General features: G+C 38.8%; 1 protein-coding gene across 1 annotated transcript in view; it reads left to right on the forward strand.

Moving 5' to 3' along the window:
* LTBP1 (latent transforming growth factor beta binding protein 1) overlaps positions 1-22135 on the forward strand; it is an 82054-nt gene that overhangs the window by 39974 nt on the left and 19945 nt on the right. Inside the window, exons 16-20 of the mRNA XM_027899281.1 lie at positions 7156-7281; positions 9325-9468; positions 16136-16318; positions 17640-17726; positions 20949-21077. Coding sequence (XP_027755082.1) covers positions 7156-7281; positions 9325-9468; positions 16136-16318; positions 17640-17726; positions 20949-21077 — 669 coding nt within the window. The remainder of the gene's footprint in view (positions 1-7155; positions 7282-9324; positions 9469-16135; positions 16319-17639; positions 17727-20948; positions 21078-22135) is intronic.

Raw genomic sequence — 22135 nt, forward strand, 5'->3', positions numbered from 1 at the left:
ATAGGAAGTATAACAGGAAATTTAGAAAATGGGCAGCATAATGGAGTTAATGTTTGCTACAGTCTGTGCTTTACGTTTCTTGATTTTTAGTAATTTTGCTATCTTAACATTGGATTACATTTTTTTGAGCAAATTGGTAAAAAAAGAATACTAACCTAATGATGGCAAAGAAGGGAATTGTATTCTTATGCTGAGATATATGAAACTAGTGGATATCTGTAATAATAATCATAGATAGGAAATTACTTCTATCTTAAGGTAGGAGTGGAAGGAATAAATATATCTAAAATGCATGTAAAGTGTGTTTGCAACTCAGGCTTCTGATTAAGTTTCAGTGGCTAAGATCTTCCTACCATGAATATTTAGGATTATTTAATTTGAAGCATAAGAACATTATCAGCAAGCCTGAGCTTCCTGAATGTTCTCATTGCTGTGTGGGAGACAACAGAATCTTGCTTGTCCAGACTTTCTGTTTTTTAAATATGCAGATTAAGCATCCATACAACAGAAATAACTCCAGTGAGAAATCGTAGTAAAATGCTACCTATGATAGAACTTCAGACCTTTTGAAATGGTAGAAATGGAGTAAATAGCAATAGTTAGATCTTTACTAAAGTGCTAAAGTCAGCTTATTGTTTGTAAGTGTATGCAGGTATGCTTATACAAGTGTCTTTCATATAAGGTTGTAAAAACTACTCCAGTAATAACACTGGTGAAAAGCATTGATCAGGAACCCGGAATTTAACGTGACTAGTGTTTTTATGTGGTTATAGCATGACAATATATCCTGTTACTAATGGAATGCACACAGTTGCTAGTGATGCTGTTCTCCTACACAGAATTTAAAGTAGGAGAATTGTGCTCAGTGATACCAAGAAGCTATGAGGCTTTTTGTGGTCAGTGATGCTGACAGAAAACAAACAATCCCCTAACTGGATGATGAATGTCTGTTCTTAAGGATGAGAGGACTGTTCAGGACAAGAAGCCTTGTGGGCAAAGTTCAGAAAGGAAAAAATTTTATGGTAGTATTTGGACGAGATGCATGCAGAGAAGCACTGAGTAGATGATAGCTCGGTGTTGGAACCTATACGTAGTGGATCTCAAGCATCCAAGAAGTAAGCAACTGTTCTTTCTACCAAATTATAGGCCAGTAAATCCATATGTGATTAGGTTTCACAGGCCAGCTCTTCTCATAGTTCACTTAGGGATAGTGAAAATGTTCGTCCTTCAGTGGACAAGGTGTATTGAAACTTGTTGCATTTACTCCCCCTACTTATACTAGAGGAAAATCAGTATTACAGCATTATTATTTGAGCTGGCACATAACCAGCCATATATTTTATAATGTGATCTCTAGTGAAATGAAATACACTGCTGGCAAGAACTCTGTTATGCTGCTGTAAGGGAATAAGCGCTGTATATTTAGATACAGCGTGACATCAAGCACAATATTTGTGTTTCAATTATTATTGATAACTACAAAAAATCCTGCAATATTTTTACTGGTTTTTTCTCTCTAAACTTTTGCTCTGTTTTGTAATCGTGGCGTGAGTTGAAAGAAACATTCTCTTACTGCCAAGACAAAAGCCTGGTTGAGTAGGCTAGAGAGAGCAAATCTGAGTTACTCCAGTGATTGACGGACGAGGCAGTATTTTGTGATTTCAAGTAATGGGGATAATTCCGAAGCATGTTCATGGATTATTTTGGCAGCATGTATACATTTCACCCAGTGCTTAGGAAGGATATGGTTGGATACCTTCGATTTCTCTGCTAGAAAAGTGGTAGCAGGTGTTTTGCCTCACTGTTGAGCACAGCTGAAAAAAAAAAAAAAGTGTTCAAAGAAGAATGCAGTCTGCTCTAGTAAAAACTAAGGACTTTATTTCAAATCAAAGTTAGGAAGACCACTTACTAGTAGAATTTTAAAAAAAACAAACAGAACGGAATAGAAACACAACTTAAAAAAAAAATCCCAAAGTCATGAGCATCTAATTTTAGGAGGTGTACCAGAAACAACACTCCCTCTGAACCTCTGAAAGTTAATAAAGTAGCACAGTTTCCAGGGAAGGGTTGCTGTCACATACGATGAAATAGGACAAAGTTAATCTCCATCAGAACAAAAAAACCAAACTTGTACTAAATACGAAAAGATGAAATCACAAGATCTTATTTCCAGGGTTGTGAGCAGTTTTGGAACTTTTTAATGAAGAATAAAACAAGTACAAAACCAGCTGAGTGTGCTTTGCGAGTAATTGGTATTGTGTATGGAATACAGATCAGACTTTATATTCAGCACTTGGAAAAGTATTTTAATAACTTGGCGAAGCAAGGGTACTTCTAGTCTCTGAAGCAGCAGCACTCCTTTTCCACCACAATTAGTTTCTCCATTCTGTCATTTTAATAAAAACAACTCTAGAGTTTTGACAAAACTCATTTGAAGGGAGCACTGATGGCATCAGTGTTACTATTTGAAGTGGTGTCAGCTTCATGCAAAATGGCAAGATGAAACAAAAGGAATGTGTGACATTCCAGGTACTGAGAAAGGATGTGGCTTCCAGTCGCAGGAGCTACTGTTCTTTACACTAGGTGCCTCTGTGAATTTAGTTGTAGTTAAGTGAGTGAGAATAACTGTTTATACCATCAGAGAAAGAACCTGAGGAAATTTTCCTGGATTTACACACCTCTCTGTACCTGGGGAGCAGATTTTCCGTATCTCCAGTCTTCTTTTTTTATGAGTTTGACTTGTTTTTTTTTTAAAAAGTTAGAAACAACAACAACATAAAACATTTAAGAACCTCATGTGGTTCAGTTCTGGTATGGAGTTTTTATGGCCACTGACCAAAGTAAACTGAGCAGCTGTGGAGGCTGTGTCTTCTTCCAAGGTGTAGACAAACTTTTCTTGTAGCAGTGACATTCCGCTGCTGCCTGGCCCCAGGCTCAGAGATTTGACTGCGCCAGGCTTTCTGAACTGGAGACTCTCGGAGTTCTCCCTAGTTACTTGTCAAGCTCTCTGGGGTTCATGTAAAGATGGTGTTTTACCCAATTGGCTGCTAGTCAACCATATTGGCAAAACCTCAAGTTAGAGGTTCACTGATGCTTAAGTCAATACTCTGCCTCAAGCACGTCTTCTGTCTCCACATCCAATCCTGTATGTATCTCAGCGGCTCCCTTGAGTTTCTCTCCTTCTACTACAAGCCCCAAGCTTCACTGCCTGCTTCAAAAGGCAGTCCAAAAAAGCTTACACATCCCACGAGAGCTCTCCAACCACTGCTTCTTCCTTTTTACACCCTGTGTGGGTGTTATAGGCAGCCCTGGAAGTCTGAGTATCAGAGCTCTGCTTCCGTAATCACCGTACAGAGCTGTTCTAGGAAGCAGCTCCTCTTCCAGACGCTTTGCCATGTAAGTAGATTTCAGTGAGATCTCAGTATCATACCTGAGGTTGAGATGCCCTCATCTCGTTTGGGTTGGCAGCAAACAGGAACACGGTGTTGAGTTGAATAGTGTGCTTGAGTGCGGACATTTTTTTGCCTTTCCTTGCATCTTGGTGACGTTAGATCAAACAAGTTTTGATTAAAGCACATGGCACTGACTCATGGATTCTGAAACAGGTTGTAATTACAGGGAACTGCTTTAGACGTAGGATATATTAGTTTCGTATTTAGGTTTTTTCCACTTAATTTGTCTCCATGTAGCAAGAGAATCACCACTTACAAACCTCACTCTTTATAGGGTGATTAAAGAAGCAAATGTCCTTTCGGCTGTAAAAAAAGAGTCCTTTGAGTGAACTGTCTAGACAAGGAAAAATATTTGGTGCTTGGACCTTCTCTGTAATATCCCATACATTGAAGATGTTTAGACTGTACTTTTTAAAAACAAAACCGTCTTCTGTGGCTGTATTATATACTGAATTAGGACACTTGCTACAATCACAAGTTTTGTTTCTACAGCTTTTTAGTTGATGACCTTGCGTTTACCTATGAAGAACCACCTGCATGATCCATTGCCCTGTTTCCTTTAACACTTAGCTTTAAAGTAAGTGAAATTCCATAATTTAGGTCATTCCAAAATCTTCAGTAGCAGTTTCTTCTGCTTAGGTTTTTAACAGAGTAATTGTTCTGTGGCTCAGGAACTTTTTTTATTCAACTCATGTAGGCCACTGAAAATGCAAACACTGAGCTGTTGTCTGTTGTCTTAGATTCCTGGCTGTCAATCTACCGTTGTTTACTCATTTTGAATTCCTTTTCTGAATAAGAGATAGAGTATTCAGATTTTTTGATAGACATGTGAAAGCGATGATCACGTGGGACTAAATATTAAAATCAGATATGTTATACAGGTACAGTGCACAGCAGCAAGAAGGAGGGACCAGAAAAACACAACCATAAAGAATTTTTATTTTCTTTCTCCCAATAACTCCACATTCATCTTTTTATAATTTTGTCATTATGGTGACTTGAAAAGGAAAAGGTATAGGTAGTACTTGAACCTCTCACCTTTGACAGCATTTTTAATACAGATATGCTGTGTACTCTAGTTGTTGAATTATTTCTACTAGGGAGAGTTTGTGGTAGACTTAAATTAAGTTTAATATGCAGAAGCCACCCAAAATTTCATATTCAGTTCCTTGAGAATAAGCATACTGGCTATTGTATTCTTTGCCAAATACAAATTACCATTTCTAACATAAATTCTTTCAATATTTTTCCTTTGTTTAATAAATCAAGATATAAAGACTATTAAAATCTTTATTGACAAAACTTACAAACCAAATAATTTTTTCTGCCAGTTCCATCTGCAAGTACTTTTTTAATAATCATTAATGATACTCAGAAATTTTACTTAGATTATGGTGTATGTAGTTCATACATTTTTTGTATGAATTGTGTGTTTTAGCTGAAGGTTGTTAACCACTGAATCAGTTCAGTAGATGTAAGTTTCCAACCACTTAAACATCCTAAAGAGAAATTAAATGCCTTTCTGAGAAAAATGTCAAAATTCCACAGTTTACTCCATTGGTACTGAAATTGTCAGAGACAGTTTTTAACCTATTTAAGAGGTTGTGGATAGTCTCTTATGGCCCTAAAAGTCTGTGTGCAATTCTAAACCTGTTCACACCCTGCCACAGCACATAGGAAAAGCTAGTTTTCAAGACCCCAAAAATGCCTGTCCTTGTGGCATGTGGAAGTATGTGTGGATGAATTTTGAGCACTTGGAGAGCAAGAGGGCAACACAACAGGTAACAGGTGTGGATGGTAATGACATGCTGTTAAATTCTGATAGCTTGGGGGCCTGTGACCACTTGGTTCCAAGACCAAGACTTCCCTTTTGGCTGAGCATAAGACACAATTTAAAAGGAAAAATGTCCTTGCTGAGTGAGTGCTGTCAGGGGAAGAATTTGTAATGGGAAAGCTAAAAATTCTTGTTTTCTCTCAGGAAGCCTGCAAAGTGCCTTCTCAAGAGGATTAGATGGTTTTTTCCCCTTCTGCAATCCAGAGGGTGTTGCAGAGAGAGCTGTGTTATCTCTCTCTATCCTATGCTGGAGAGAAATGGCTCTAACAGACATGTTAGAGCCTTGGGAAGGCAGGGGAGAAACACAGAGGATAAAGAAGCCCTTAGAGGGCAGGAATTTTCCCTTTTTCTCTCTGGGACCCGGTGTGTGAACTGCACTGTTAGGTATTTCGTAAGTTTCTCATGGTCTGGTCTTCTAAATAAACCTTTTGAATTCCTTCCACTGCCTTGGCATTTCTGGGGATACCTGCATATCTTTTTTTACAGAGGTGCATCTTTGCTGACTTCTGAGGTCTTTCTTGGACACAGCTGTGAAGAGCTGGAGGAGTAGACAGGACTATGTTTGAGCCCAATCTCTCCCAAGAGAAAGACACCGAGGAGCAGTGCTGCTCACCGTTCTAAGAAGGCCTATCTCTTTGGCAATGCAGAATTCAGTCCCACCAGCTCTTTAGTTCTGGGAGTGCCTAAGGCCTTCTCTGGAGGTAGAATGATGGCAGGTACCATCACGTGAAGGGCTACTGTAATGTACAGAATTAACCATAATTAATAAGTACTCAGATAAATCAAGAGCAAATCCCTTTATTCCCCATTTAAAATTTAGTTACCCTTTGAGGCACTCTGCAGAAGGCAAGGGGACAGCAACCTTACTTTATGTCATAATGCTTTTTAGGAAAGAAATACGGCAATATTTTCTCTGCTTCAGACTGCGGTGGAATTTAAAAGGAAGAAGGTACTAATCATAGTATCCTTGCAGGTTCCCTTGTTTCAGCTCATGTTCTTCCTTCTGAAAAGCACACCGTGACATCTTTAATGACCACAGATGGTCAGGGCTTTGAGTTTAGGTCTTTCTTTAAGTGGAGATAAAAATAATACATTCCTAACACTTGTCACACACTTACGAAAATAAACCATGATCTGCCACAAGCAGCTTTGCTTCGTTATAGTATAATGGGCAGCTGAGTCAAGGAACAGACTTACTCATGCAAGTAACTCTTACTCCCAAGGCCAGCAAACCACAAACAGGAACTACAAATGAAAGGGACAGTACAGAAAGCATGCAGGCATTGGAATTACTTTGCCTACCTGAATAAGATTATTTGTGTGTGTAAATTTACAGGATTAAAGACAGAAGGCTCAGTCCACAGATATTGACCACTTAGACCATGAAATTCTCTTTTGTGATGGGAGCCAGAATGAGGTCTGTGCAGCAGTTCTGCACAGGGGGAGTATAGCCCTACCCTTGAACTCTTTTTTAGGCACAGTGGGTTCGGTTTCACAGGTGCTGTTGACTGCAAAATACTGCACTGGTAGAATCTGTAAATCAATCAGAGAAATTATTTAAACTATGGCTTCTTTATGTGGTATATATCATGCCATGGTTGGCAGGTTTGGTGAAACAGATGGGTGGAGGCAGTTGACCAAAAACATTATCTGACATATTTCCTGTAAAGTTAACACTGAAACAATTTCTTAAATAGTACGTGTGCAAATTTTTGTGTCTTGTCCTTTGTGTGTTCCTTCCCAAGATGTAGAGGCACACTGCTGCATCTGTTTGCAAAAATGGCCTGTCTGTTAGTTTTCTGCACACTTCACAAATGTCTGCCTTTGGCTGTCACGCAGCCTGTCTGATGTTAAAATTCTTCCTTGCAGATGTGGATGAATGTGCAAATGGCACAGTGTGTGGCAGTCACGGGTTCTGTGAAAACATGGATGGTTCCTACCGCTGCCTCTGTTACCAAGGGTATCAGGACACGCAGGATGGGCAAGGGTGTACAGGTGAGTTCTTATGTGCAAGTAGTCATCGCTGCGAGGTTCAAGGGATCAAAAAGGAGCATTCAAACAAAACTCATTTCAGAAGAGCACTTTTGTTTTCTGTCATTTTTTGTTAAAGTTATACCACTTACGAGTAAAATGAGGTTGAGCTGTGCTTTACTGACTGAACTTTGTGCCAGATGGAAACTTAACTGTGTATCTATTTAATGAGAACCTGCTATTAGGAAAAATGGAAGCCAACAGCAAGTAAGCTGAGGCACTCATTTTATCTCCTTTGAAAAACCCAAGAAACCTCACTGTTTCTGCATGTCAGAACCATTCATAAATATAAATCATAATAGGTTGAATTTAATACTTCAGCCTATTCAAGTGCACCATCTGTTTAGTCCCTTAGCTGAATAACCGGGACCCTGCGCTACCCCTGCAGGAAATAGCGTCTGGCATTTCCTGCCAGAAATGCCAGGCTGAATTAGATGGCACCTCCTTAGGTGCACGTATTTGAACAGATCTTAACACTGGCTTCTAGCTCCAGGAAAGACACCTATCACCATGAAATTATGTGAGATTTTTGTAGATGTGTAAATACTGCACATTTCTTTGTGAGTACTAGGTTTCCAGATCTGTTGTTAATAGTGATGGTTGGACCTGAGAACCATCTGAGGCAGCACAAGTTTCTAATATAAAATTAATACCAGATCAAGGAAAGGTATTCATTAAGCAATTTCTTCAAGCCAGAATCAGGATGAAACACATTTACCAGGAACAGAGACTTAAACGGAATGCCAAACAGAGAGGAGGAGTTAGAAGTTTTACAGAGTGTTTGTATGCATTTTCTAATATATTAAATAGTTTTGTTACAAAATTCTTTATGCCATTTGGCACTTAGCTTGCAACACACCAATGTATATTTTGGCATGCTGTAACTTTTCATGGAAGAAAACAAATGAAGCAAAGAAAGGGAAAAAAAGGGGGAAAGGAAAAAATGGTTTGGAGCTAAATTTAGTTTTGAGTTCCTAGTGAAGTAAAACCATATAATAATATATTAATTTATTTTTTTCTTGAATACACTATATAATATGAAATATTCTTGTAAATTTTGAAGCCAGTTATCTACAAAAACACTTTTAGAAAAAAGTAAGTCTCTAGTTCCTGACTAGGCAGTGTTCCCCAAAGACAACTTGTTCCTTATGAGAGAAACCTAGTAAAAAGGTAAAGAAGAAACCACACTTCTGAATTGTGATACAGATCTTATCATTTACGGATTCTGTCATTAGTCAACAAAGTAGATTTTCAGATGTCCACTTTAGCAAAAGAGAGTAAAGTTAAATAATCCTGACAATATTTGGTAATCCTTGCTTAAATACAGACAACTCTCCTATCAATCAGGCAAGCATTTCAGAGTAGACTAGTTAGCAGGTGTATGGAATCCAAGTTAAAAATATGTGGAGTGAGTTTTGCAGTGTTTGGCAGGGGCCCCTGGGTGACCTGTGCAAAACTCTTCTGGGTTCCAGAGCAACCTGTGAGGCAATGCATATGAGAGGCATATGGTGGCACTGGGGCTGGGGAATTCACCGATTTGTTTTTCACAAGGAAAATGGGATCTTGAGGAGGAAAATTAATTCTCTTTTTATAGCGCAGTCTGAATCACACCAAAACCTCTTAATTGTGCTCCTCGAGTTTAGTGAGAGTTTGATATTAGGTCAAGAAAACAAATTAAATTAGTCTGAATATTAAATGCCAAGAAGAGGATACACTGAAAAGCAAGTATTTAAAAATGAGAAGCACCCAAAAAAAAAAAAAAAAGTGTTCTGATCTACAAGTAGCACCTAATCATCACTAATAGCCTACAAACTGTCACTTTCAGGGACCTTTATTTCAAAAGACTGACTACTTGTTTATGAATCCACTTAGGTAGTAGTGAGTTTTTAATCCTTCCCTAGAGATCACATCAGTAATCTGGCAGACAATATTGGCAGAGATACAGCAGATAAAAGAACAAACTGTCAGTAATAGGTCTCAATTTATGGTTTGGATTTTTTTCCCCAGATGTGAATGAATGTGAAATGTTGAGCGGAGTATGTGGTGAAGCCCTCTGTGAAAATGTTGATGGTTCTTTCCTGTGTCTGTGCTCTGATGAAAACCAGGAGTATGATCCAATGACCGGACAGTGTCGCTTCCGTACCTCACCAGGTAAAATGCGAGTGGAATTTTGCGTGCTTGCCATTATTTCCACTGCATATGTAACCACGGGAAAGGCGAAGTTGGTTTAAGTGCTGGTGTTGCTTTAACAACAACAGAAAAATTTAAAACTTTGTCTTCTTGGAAGTGCGTGCATGAGAAGAGGTTTTTCTAGGACAGAATATTTAATCAGTGAATGATTAGCAGTGAAAACATAGCAGAAACACCTTCTAAATGTTATATATCAACAGACTTGGCAATAATGATGAACTGTTACAGCAGTTAAGAGTAAACAGTCCCTTGTTTGCTGTACTGTAATAATGAAATGTGATATGGAATCAAGTCTGTGGCCTGAGTGATTTTATTTTTTGTTCAAATTTTTACAAGCATCCACCCACTAGTATGCTTGGGCAATGTTTAAGGAAGCAAATTTTTAAAATCAGAATTTGTATATAGTGATATCCTGTTAGCATTATCTAGGATTAACATAGGTCCTAAGAAAACATAATGGGGAAGGCAAAAACCCAAACCACTAAATTGTTGACAATCTCCTGCTGTTGTCAGTCACTCGAAGAGTGACTGTTTGAGGGTCCTTGCCTACTTTACTCCTTTTTTCCCCACTAGTCCATTTTACTTGATTTGTGAGGGTTTTTTATCAATTGTTTTTTGTGTTAAAAATACTACTGGAAAGCTGCCTCCACAGTTCTACACTGATCCATTTTGGAGAAAGGAACAAGCTCTCAATAAGGATCAACAGAGTACAAGAAATGAAAAGATTTACTTCCACAGCTTTTTTTCTCCTCCAGAATGCAAATCTTGGTATTTTTTCTTATTTTGTTCTTACACTACAGGCTGATCTAGCTTCTGGAAAGCTTTGGTTCTAGTGCCAGGATGCAGACTCTACAGTTTCCAACGTTGTGGCTATTTTCTCCTGTCACTCATGGTCTTCCAGACTTGTAAACAAGGCTGAAATATCCATGACCTAATTGTAACAAGTATTTAGATCAGCGAAGGTAGAGCTCAGCAGCACTCAAGTAATTGCCTGTGACACAATCATTAGTAGCTGATTGACAAACGTTTTTGTCCTGTGAGGGGGTAGTACTCGGGAGAGTTCAGCTACTTGATGAAACAAAGCCAAAGCTAAAAAATGAGTAGAGGACGTGAGCCATGAAGTCCAAAGAACATTTGAGCACATACCTTAACATAACTGTGGGGAGGAAGCGGATGAAAAATACAGCGTGACTGATTGTACTGTCAACAGATGGGTACTCTACTGTCAGTACTAACTCCATTTTGTTGTCAGCAGTGAACATAGCTTTGCTGTGATCAGTTTGGAAAGAAAGTATTCCTCCTTCCCCTCCAGCCTTCATCTGGCTCTAACAGAACCCGTGCTTTATCTTTGTCTCTTCTCTGATAAGGTCATCAAGGGGTAGATTGGAAGGATCTAGTGTTAAGTACTTTACACTATATGCTCTTGAACTAGAATAAGGCAAAGTGGCTGTACCAGCGACAAAGATCTTACTATTCTCTTTTCTTCCAAAGTAAAAGGAGAAAAGACTGCTGCTAGTTCTTAAAAACTATTCTTGCTGCAGAGAGTGTTAGATAACCACACATCCTCTGCCCTTGACGAGCCACATACTCAAGTTGGGCGTGGTGCTTTGGGAGCTCCTGTGGTACATGTGGACATCATCTGTCAGTATCAGCTTGCACCTGCCTATTTTCAGGAAGGAAGAATTTAATCTTCATTATACTGTTGCAGATATCTGTCGTTCAACGTGATTTACTCAGCTCTGGCTTATTTCTCGTTCTGTATTTCTGTGCATAAAGAAGAGTTTTTTCCAGCTCTTATGAAGTGCAAATAGGTGAAGTTTGCTCAAATGTTACTTTAATTTGTGACCTTTCTTCCATGTCGTTAAAGGCTGTTAGATTTGTGGAGTGCTGTGTGTTAACACTTTTCTTATCATTAGGGCTATTGAGACATCCTTTTATTTAGATTTCACTTGCTGTAAATTTATCTATTGTTAGCTGTGTCTTGAAACAATCTTAACAGTGTACATATCAGGAATTCAAGCCCATATTGTCACATTCCAGTCAAAAAAAACTACAAAAAAAGTAATTGTGAAAGGTTTGATTGTCTCATTCCCCTCCTCTCCAGCCTGCCATCCACAAAGTGTAGGAAATGCTTCAAAAAGAAGCTTCTTGAACTAAATCAGGTGTGGTGCCATGACCGTTTCCCAGGGAACCTGTTCTGGTACTCAAAGACACTCAAAGGGTGAAGAACCTTTCTCTAATATCCAACCTGAAGATCCATCAGTTCTACATGTTTTGTGTTTTTTTCAGATCAAAGTGTTAGCAGGATAATATTAGACAAACACTTCAGTGTATGCTGAAGTCCAAGCATATACTAATATTCAGACTATCCACTGAATCCCATATTACTAGTGTACGTTTTTGCATCAAACATATGCAAAAGCATATTGTTGGATCAAGGCTAGTCTAAGGTATATAAAATTATTTCTAATAAATACTTCAGATTTCAACCATTCAGCAACTATACAGAATTTCTCATATAGGCTGTTGTATCAAGAATATGATAAAATTACATTCCCGTACTAGCATATTTTAGGTAGACAGATATTGTACATTTTCTAAAAAAAAAACTGAAGAAACAATACAAAAAATAAGTATCCATTTCCTATTATATTTTTTCAACATACCTAGTGAAATCACTTTCAAAACCAACCTTTTTACTAAATGGTTAATAATCTATGAAAGAGAAATTATAAGCCTGTAAACACAGACTGGTCTTGGTTTAAAAAAAAAAAAAAAAAAAGAAAAAAGATTTGTGTCTCATTTGCCTCATTTGCTTTCCAAACATTCATGACGCCTGCTTGACTAACCCTCAGTCACAGCTGTGTAAACAACAGCCATTTAAGCTGCTGAACAGATAATGGGAGGAGAAATCAACACATCATATGTAAAATGGGAATAAAAAAGGACATGAGACTGTCTCCCCTTCTCATAGGGCAGCTTCTGGTGTTCTTTCTCTGGTAAAAAGGATGAAAACTGCCATGCTTTCTCTCCTTTTGAAAATTTGGCTTTGATTCAGTTAGACAGTTGGCAAATGGCCAAGGAAAATGTATGATTTGGTGTCTGAAGTACTGCTCTCTCACCTTGGAATGGCAGATTTCATCTGCATTTCTGTGCCATGATGGTCTTAACGTAGTTCCTGTTGGATAGCAACTGATACCACAAAACCACCTCAATTGATGCAATTCAGAACATTATGGAAAATTGTAATTATCTGATGCGGGTTGACCACAGGCTAAACTAACAAAGCTGAAATAAGCACCCAGCTGGGTGTTTCTTTGAATGTACAACTTAGTTTTATTGGCAAAACTGCAAAGGAAAGTTTGCCTTGTAGGTGGCAACGCTATGCTAAATTTGAATAGAGGTGTCTACCAGTCCCTCAGCATCCCAAGACTCAAGTCACTTTTCTGAGGAAACTAGAAATAATTCCAATTGTCAGTTTGGAATTTGGAGCCAAAAGAACTATTACTTACGTTCATACCATTGAAGTGCAATCCATACTGTCATTTGTAAACCTGCTTTCCTCAAAATAGATCTAGTATTTTCATGCTCAGTAAAGTTGCCTTGCTCCATTTGCTTGGGGGAATGTGGGTGGGCAGTGATAATAGGACTAAAGTAGCTAGAGGTGTAGTTCATTTAATTCCTTCAGCATTTGTTGGACAATCACTATCTTCAAGCTCCCACCTCACAATCATTATCTTTTAAGTGGTATTTTTGAATCACAGAACTGTTTAGGTTGGAAGTGACCCTAAGATCATCAAGCCCAACCATTAACCAGCACTGCCATTTTTGTCACTAAACCACGTCCCCACATAGCACACATTTTTTGAGCGCTTTCAGGGAGGGTGACTTGAACACTTTTCCTGGGCAGCCTGTTCCAATGCTTGACCACCCTTCTGTGGACAAGTTTTTCCTAATATCCAACCTAAATTTCCTCTGGAGCAGCTTGAGGCCATTTCCTCTCATCCTTTCATTTGAGACATGGCAGAAGAGGCCAAACCTCCCATCACTACGATATTCCAGGTAGCTGTAGAGAGCGAGAAGGTCTCTCCTGAGCCTGCTTTTCTTCAGGCTAAACAGCCCCAGTTTCCTCAGCTGCTCCTCTTAAAACTTGTACTCCAGACCCTTCACCAGATCTGTTGCCCTTCTCTGGAAATGCTTTGACATCTCATTATCCTTCTTCTACTGAGGGCCCCAAAACTAAGCACAGGATTTGAGGTGTGGCCTCACAAGTGTCAAGTACTGGGAGATGGTCTCTGCCCTGGTACTGCTGGCCACACTATTTCTGATACAGGCCAGGATGTCATTGACCTTCTTGGTCACCGCTGGCTCATGTTCCACCAGCTGCTGACCAGCACTCCTAGGACCTTTTCCACCAGGCAGCTTTCCAGACACTTCCCCAGCCTGTAGTGCTGCATTGGGTTGTTGTTGCCCAAGTGCAGGACCTTTGCATAACTTCCTGACATCCTTGTAGTCCTCCAGAGTTACTCTTCCCTGGTTTCAAGGGTGATTCACCTTTTTTCTGAGTTCTAGCCAAAGTTCTCTGTTCAGGCAGGCTGATCTTCCCCTCTCTCTTCTCTTTTACCACATAGGTATGGCCTATAGCACCTTTAAGAATTCTCTCTCTAAGTACGTCCAACCTTCCTGGATTCCTTTACCCCTCAGGACTGCCATCCAAGGGATTCTCCTAAAGAGGCGCAAGTCTACCCTCTGGAAGTCCAAGGTGACAGTTCTGCTGGCAGCCCTCCTTACTTCTCCAAGAATCAAAATCGTTGTAGTTTTCTGATTGCTTTGGCTAGAACAGCCTCTGACCATCACATCACCCACCAGTCCTTCTCTGTTCATAAACAGCAAGTCCGACGGGGCACCTCCCCTGGTTTGCTCTCTCATCAGCTGTGTCAGGACGTTATCTTCCACATACTTTGCAAACCTCCTGGACTACTTCCTCTCTGCTGTCTTGTATTTCTAGCAGACATCAAGTAAGCTGAAGTTGGCCACAACAAGAGCCAGTGATTGAAAGACTTCTCCCGACTGCTTATAGAAGATTTTATCTCCCTCTGCATTCTGGTTGAGTGGTTTGTAACAGACTCCCACCAGAATATCTGCCTTGTTGGCCTTCCCCCTGATTCTTACCCATAAACACTCAACCCTATAGTCTTCATCATTAAGTTCCAGACAACTGAGACAGTCCCTAACATACAGGGCTATCCCACCACCTCTCCTTCCTTGTCTATCTCTTCTGAGGAGTTTATAACCATTCATTGCAACACTCCAGTTGTGTGAGTCATCCTGCCATGGCTTGATGACAACAAACATGCTATAGTTTTCCTGCAGCACCATGAAACTAACATTTGCTGAAATAGCATCTGGAAATGTGCTGTCATGCAGGTATAAAATAAGATTCTGATTCTTTCCTGGATACCTGCATTGCCTGAGAAATGTCATATGCCTGGCTTATTGTGCAAGAACCTGAAGAGAAATGAATGAAATCTCGAGGAATTGAAAATCGGCCAGCATGCAATAATTTTTAGTAGGTTTTTTGTGAGTTAGACATTTGTTAAGTGTTAAGCATAAAGAATTATTTCCCTAGATAAAAAGGAAATGGACTAGTCATCTCAAGATTTATCTAAAGTTCCTAAACAAAGTTTTGGGTTTGATTAATAAATGTGAGCATATGTAATTTTAGAACTTGGTGACTTTATTGATGGCCTGAAAAAAGTTGTTCATATCAATCAAGTGTGAATAACAATTTTATGTGGTAGTTCCCACTTCTGAGCTCTTGATGAAAATTTCTGTGAAGTGCAAAGTTAGGTAGACAGAAACTGCAAATACAGAAGCTTTAACTAGGTATTTTTTTTCAAATTCGCTTCTTAGTGTACTTTAGGAATGCCTATTAATAGGGTCTTTTATTGGATCTATGGGACAGACTATTTTGCCTCTGGTCCGTATAAATATTGAGAGGACCTACTCAGCTGCTTAAGGCAATAAATCTGACTTCTTGGCTGGATGCCTATTTAAAAGTAAAACACAGAGTCAGTTAACTTAACATCTGCATTATATTCCTCTGCTTACCATGGAGTCAGTAAGTTATTTTTTCCAAAAATCATGAAGTGCCTTATATTCAAATGTGGAACATGCTTTTTTCCCCAGTGAAATTAAAAGGAACTGTAAATGCTTATTCTTTTGAAAACTGTGTCTTTTTCAGTTCATGCCTTAGCTCCTTTATCTGAAAAATTAGATTGTAATGTTTGCTTCCCTCTGTGAAGAGCTTCTAGATTCATACGTAAAAAGCACCATGTCAGTAGGTGGGTATGGTTGTTAGGTAGTGGAACATGAGAGCAGGTACTTCAGGCATTGCTTGAAAATTACAGAAGTGCAAAGGTGTAGGGATCCCTTTGCAATCAAGCTGGAGAACAGGTCTGAAAAAGCCAAAGGAAGGTTATCAACTTCCATCATTCTTTCTAAGAACTAAAAAGTTAAACCAAAGTTTGTACTTAAGCATTTTCTTTCCTGCTCTTCTCATTCTCCTGTAAGACTTATTCATATCATGTGTTGTCTTGTGTGATTTATGTTTTCTTTTCTCCTTTAGAAATGCCAAGAGAGACTGATCAACATGAAGATGGAAAGAAGGAGTGCTACTACAATCTGAATGATGCTAATTTCTGTGACAACGTGCTTACGTCCAATGTAACCAAACAAGAATGTTGCTGTACCTTGGGTGCTGGCTGGGGTGATAACTGTGAAATCTTCCCATGTCCTGTCATTGGAACTGGTAAGAGGGGGCCTCCTGTCCCTTTGCAAGCTTTTGAAGCATTGTGTTTATGTTAACAGTACCGTGCTTTTGCTTTCAGAGAAGGCTTGCCCATTAAATCCCGTAGTCTGTAGTATTCAGTCATGATTTATCCGTGGGAACCTTCCATGGAGGAAAGGCTAATAAGAATAATTCTTACCTGGTGTAAATCCACTGGCTTTTCCACTGGCTTCTCTGCAGTTGCTCTAGGGATAAGAAGAACCTGTTACTGAACAGCATTAACTCCAACTGATTTTAAGGAAAGCTAGGTTCTCACAGAGGCTTTTTGCAGATGCTATGGTAACATGTTAGATTTTTTTTCTACAAGATGGAAAATGAAGGTAAGGAATACAGCATTTTTGAGTCTGCAGCTATTCTTTGTAAAGCTGTTTCTACAGCATTAGGAATTACTCCTCTATAACCTTAGTTTTACATTTTGCTAATTCTTGAAAAATTCAGGTGATCATGTTGTCAGCAAACCATTTTTTAACCTCTAAATAGTAAATTAGACAAAAATAACCATATGATATTTGTGACAAATATTGAAAACAGTACTTGAAACGTAAACAGTGATGGCTGAAATTCAGAATCCAGCTGGAAAAAATCACATAAGAGAGAACATGTGTAAAATTTTTGAGATAAAATGCTAAAGATTACAAATGCATCACTATGTTTAATTCCTGTTTCAACTATACCTTCGAGTTGGTGAAACTGAAGTGAAACGCATAACAAAGAAGGGGCCTCCCTGCTTTGATAGGTTTATTTGATTCTGTATAGTCTTCAAGACACTTGAAATAATTTCCCTCTGTAATCCACACCATGTTCTCCTGTTGCAGTCAATTAGTGTTTTTCCTATATAAGGACTGAAGAATGTGAACAGAGGTTTGTATCCCAATCGGGGTATGTCTGGATTACAGCTTGCAGTATAGCTCAGAGAGGCCCTTGCTAACTTTAATTAAGTTAATTTGGCTACTGGTATTGTTATAGCTGCAGTGCACCATGAAATCAAGTAAGGTCTACATTCTCCTGCCTAGGAGCAAGAGAAATGAGTTTGTGTGGAGCTCTGTGATGCTGTGGGTACCCTAGCTAGCTTTCTCAAGGCTAGCTTGGCAAAAGGGGAGCAGAGGAAAGTCATGCTGTATAATTTAATATGCCCTGTTTAGCTAAGGGTGTGCATGATGATTGCCCGATAGATGAAAATAAGACAGGTTTCTCAAAATACTCTGAAACACATAAGTAGCACATACATGTGTGAGTACCTTTTTCTTAATGACATAATTTTTTTGTTTTCTCTCACTCCCAGCTGAATTTACTGATTTGTGTCCTGAAGGAAAAGGTTTCATTCCCTCTGGAGAATCATCTTACGGGCTTCTTGCTCAGAATTACAAAGGTCAGTACTGATTTGTATTAAGTTTAATTATTTGAGTTCTGGTAGTTGATTGACTAGAAATGTGATCAGTAATGTAAACATACTAATTCAACTCTTATTAGTTGATAAAAATACCTTGTGATATGAAAGATTACTTAAAATCATCATTTGACAGATTGTTAAGAATGTCAATTACACAGTCTCTGTAATATTCTGGTTTAATTTATACTAAGTGCTATAAACTGTGAGAACAGGTGCTGAGAACACAAACCTCAAATACTCATTTACATATGAAATACAAAGCCAACTCAAATTTGTAAAAAGGTGTATGGGGAGTTGGGAGAGAGAAGAAGACTTCTGTTAAACATTAGGACTACAAGGGAGAATTAATATAAAACCCGAAGAGAAGTTCAGCAACAATGTTTTCAATACAGCACTTCATAAAATAAGTATTGAACAAAAAGTGGTAGAGAAATAAGAGGGATAGAAGTTGGTGGATGTGAGTGGGAGGGAACTGGCATCACCAAGAAGGAAAAGTGAGATCAGTGGAATCCCTTTTCAGGTTTAAGAAGTATCCATCAATATTAATAATTTGAGAGATCATTTTTCCTTGGCGTAAGCACACTAAATTTATGTTAACTAAAATAAAGTCAACGAATTATCTTTTACATAACAGCTACAGAATCTGTAGAAAAGCACACATTTTATATATTTGTTACTATTGGAATGACTGTTTTACCAATCAAGAAATAAATACAGCAAATACTGTGTGTTTGTGTCACATAAAAATGCAGTAAAAAATACTATTTTTTAAAGACCTTAATAGAGGCAGAATCATAGAATTTTCAGGGTTGAAAGGACCATGGAAGACCATCTAGTCCCAAACACCCCTGCCATGGGCAGGGACACGTCCCACTAGAGCGAGTTGCTCAAGGCCTTATCCAACAGGGCCTTGAACACTGCCAGGGTTGGGGCATCCCCAATATCACATGGTTGATAGATAAGCATTTGTCAGACTTGCTTCTAGCTAAATAATTAGTCTGTCAGACTTAATTGTGAGAGATGAAAAAGAAAGGTGGAAAGATTTTTGTGTTTTTTTTTCCCTAAAGGTTATTATGTATACTTTTTTAAACTACCCTTACTCACTGAGTAGGACACTATTAAGTCAATTTTCCTGTTGAGTTAGTGAGTAGACCATAGTTGAGTTCAGTTCTCTGTCCTACTAGTACTTTTTTGTGTTATCCGCAGCAGGTGCTTCTTTGCACTTGTAAATTGCATGTGACATGGAAAAAATACCAAAGGCACTAATATATAAGTTTATAAGGTACTAATACCCAGATTCATTCAAATTAAAGTGGGCTTTTAAATGGGGTGACTCCTGTAAGACTCCACTCTCTGGAGGTTGCGTTGTCCAGCAACTGGGAATAAAGAACAAAGTGCCATTTGAGAGACTTACAGTTTTCATCTAGACAAGTCAGAACATTGTCACAGAGCTCATCTCAAAGGATCTGATAGTCTCTGAGAGTATTTTTGTGCAGGGGTTCTTTCAAGGGTGTTGTTTATCTCTACAGTTCTAAGATTTCTGTATATATTCACAAGGGGGGTTTGGGACATGCTGTGTGTGCAGTATGTCCAAATGTCTCAGACAAAATATGTGTTGTTTTTGTGCTACCTCAGGGTTGATAATATCTCTAGCTACTATAAATATTGAAATGTGGACGTAGTTCATCTAGAAATATCTTCCACAAATCCTTGCCATAATCAGACTTTTTCTGCCTTTAGTAAATATATTTTGTAAAAACCTTAGGAATGACACAAAGGACAAATACTAAATGAATAAGTAACTTTTAGTAATGTGATCTTTCTCTGTTACACTAACTCATATGTTCCTGTTGCTTTTGTCCACAAGCTTCTGCTTGTAGGAACAACTCCTGTTTTCTTAATTGGAATTATCTGTCAGAAGTTAACATACTCAGCCAGCCTCTCTTGACTCTGCATCCAGGCTTTCGCATTTTTCTCCAGACACAAAATCCATGTTCCACAGGAAAAAGACAGATGTGTACATTATGTTTCTTATTAATGTTTGCATTGTTCCTGCTGCTAAACAGTCAAAATATTTAATCTTTGTAGCCACTTAGTGACTGGAAGAGTGGCTGTAAAAATAAATAGTTTTATGGACCTTTCAATTCTTCTGGAAAAAGTAAGCATCTGAATAATTCACCATTAAAACTGCTGTACAGCTGGAAATGACAGCTTTGGGCTAAAGTCTGTGTTGCCCCAGAATAAATGGGGAGTAAGTCTATAGAAGACAGTGGATTAAGACAATTGGTTTTGAGAGAAGAATTACGTACTTACACTGTGCTTTTTATTGCCATTTTTAATACCAGCCTAGCTTTAATAGACTATTCTAAGTAGGTCTAGCAAATGAAAAGTAGGTTGGAAAAAAGGTAGTGAATGGAATTCCAGCAGTAACAAATACATAAATACAAGATTGGGAAAAAATGTGTACAACTGTGAAAAGCTACATATGAGCTGGCATATATTTTCCGTTAAACCTTGCTGAAAACATTTAGCCTCATTTGATTCTCTTTGTCAGCTGTCACTAGTTCTATAGTATTTGCAGCCTTATATTTAGCAACAGTCACAACTGGTCCTACATGGTGGGAATTCTGTACAGAAATTGTGTTTTGAAAAATGAAGCCACAAGTGGTGCAGATATGAAGGTTTGCTGCCATGCACAGCGGAGTCACCAAACTGTATGGAAAGAGGAGATCAGTCACAAAGTCTATCCATAAGCATAACTGCTTAGTTTTGTAATCAGATGGTGTGCTTAAATTAGATCCATGGTGGGAATCCCTTTGGTAAAGCAAATTATACCGGAAAATACAGGCCATATTCTTCATCTCTTTTGGCTGGAGCTAACAGCAGTGTGATACCAAAGGAGAGAAAGGGTAACTGCAGATTCTTCCAGTCTCTGTCTGCCACAGGACTTAATTCTGACATGGGAAAGGGAAAGTAATGATCCACCAGTTTTTCCTTTTCCGTTCTGGCTACAAGTGCACCATAGGCTTTTCCACACCAGTTGTTTGGGTTTTTTTCCCTGTGGATGTCTGTGTTCCTGGGACTCTCTGTTTAACGTGAACTCTGCTTGAACAGAGAATCATATGGGATTTATTCCATCTTGCTCCTCTACGTGGTATCATAGTAACGATGGTAACAAAGCCTTTAATGTTTTCTCCCCAGATGCTGATGAATGCCAACTCTTCGGACAAGAAATCTGTAAAAATGGCTTCTGTTTGAATACGCAGCCAGGCTATGAGTGCTACTGCAAACAAGGCACATACTATGACCCTGTTAAGCTCCAGTGCTTTGGTAAGTTTATTTAAAGTGGTCTTGTCAGTATAATGGTATGCAGATGGGCAAAACAAGCAGACTTGTACAGCGGGATTCCCATCACAACTGTGGTATTCCCAGCAAGGGGAGGAACACCAGGCCTTTGAACTCCTGTAGCAGCTTTTTAAGATGCATTGGGTCATTTCCCTTCCCTTCTGCTTGGCTGGTCAGAAATTCTGGATGACATGGCCATGGCATGTGGAGCAGGGTTTGCTTTATTTGTTTCCTTTTTCAGCAAATTACTCCCAGGAGTTTGCATCTCCAAAACAGCTCCTTGTGCTCCTTTGAGTGCATAGTCAAGAGCTGGTGCCAGCCTTTGTGAAGGCAGCTCAAGGTAGTCAGAGGGTGCTCCCTCCTTACGTGCACACTGCTGCTTCACTCTGGTGAGGTGCAATTTAGCCTTCTGTTCTTTGTATGTGGGGTGAGCAGTTGAAAACCTGTATGTTGAAGCTCACCTTTCATTTGGTAAGTGTCCCAGGTTTACTATATTAAATCAAATTAACACTTTTTTTTTTTCTTTCATAGACAGATATTTTCCATATAGGAGTTAATATGCAATGCGAAATTGTAGTTGAGGTCATTGATAAGCCCAACCTTAGTCTGCACAACCTTGTACTCCTTTTGTTCTGTTACTCTACTGAAAATTATTCAAAATCATGACCCTGGATTTTGCTTTGTAAGCAGAAAACCATGTATAATGTGCAGAATAGCATAATGAAAGGAAGTAATTTTTGCAACTGCAATAAGAGAGCCTTTCACCTTGGAATTCTATGATTGTTCTTTAGAAAGGGTGGGAGTTTTACTGATTAAATGTAATTTCTCTGAAGTGGTCTTCTCTTCCCTTCAAGCCAAATTTTGGCTTTTCCTCTCCAAGACAAATTAGGGAATATAACTACTGTGGCTGGGTAAGGTGATCCCTTTTCCTGACAAGCTCAGAAAAAATCTCTGAGAGTATGCCCACCTCTAATACCTGCTGGTACTGTTCTAAAGGGATAGGAATGTGGGAAGCATTTGCAGCTATGCAGGATGCAGGGTAT

This window comes from Empidonax traillii, unplaced genomic scaffold (assembly GCF_003031625.1).
Source record: "Empidonax traillii isolate 1590-97213 ecotype Southwest subspecies unplaced genomic scaffold, ASM303162v1 scaffold653:size358915, whole genome shotgun sequence".
NCBI lineage: Eukaryota > Metazoa > Chordata > Aves > Passeriformes > Tyrannidae > Empidonax > Empidonax traillii.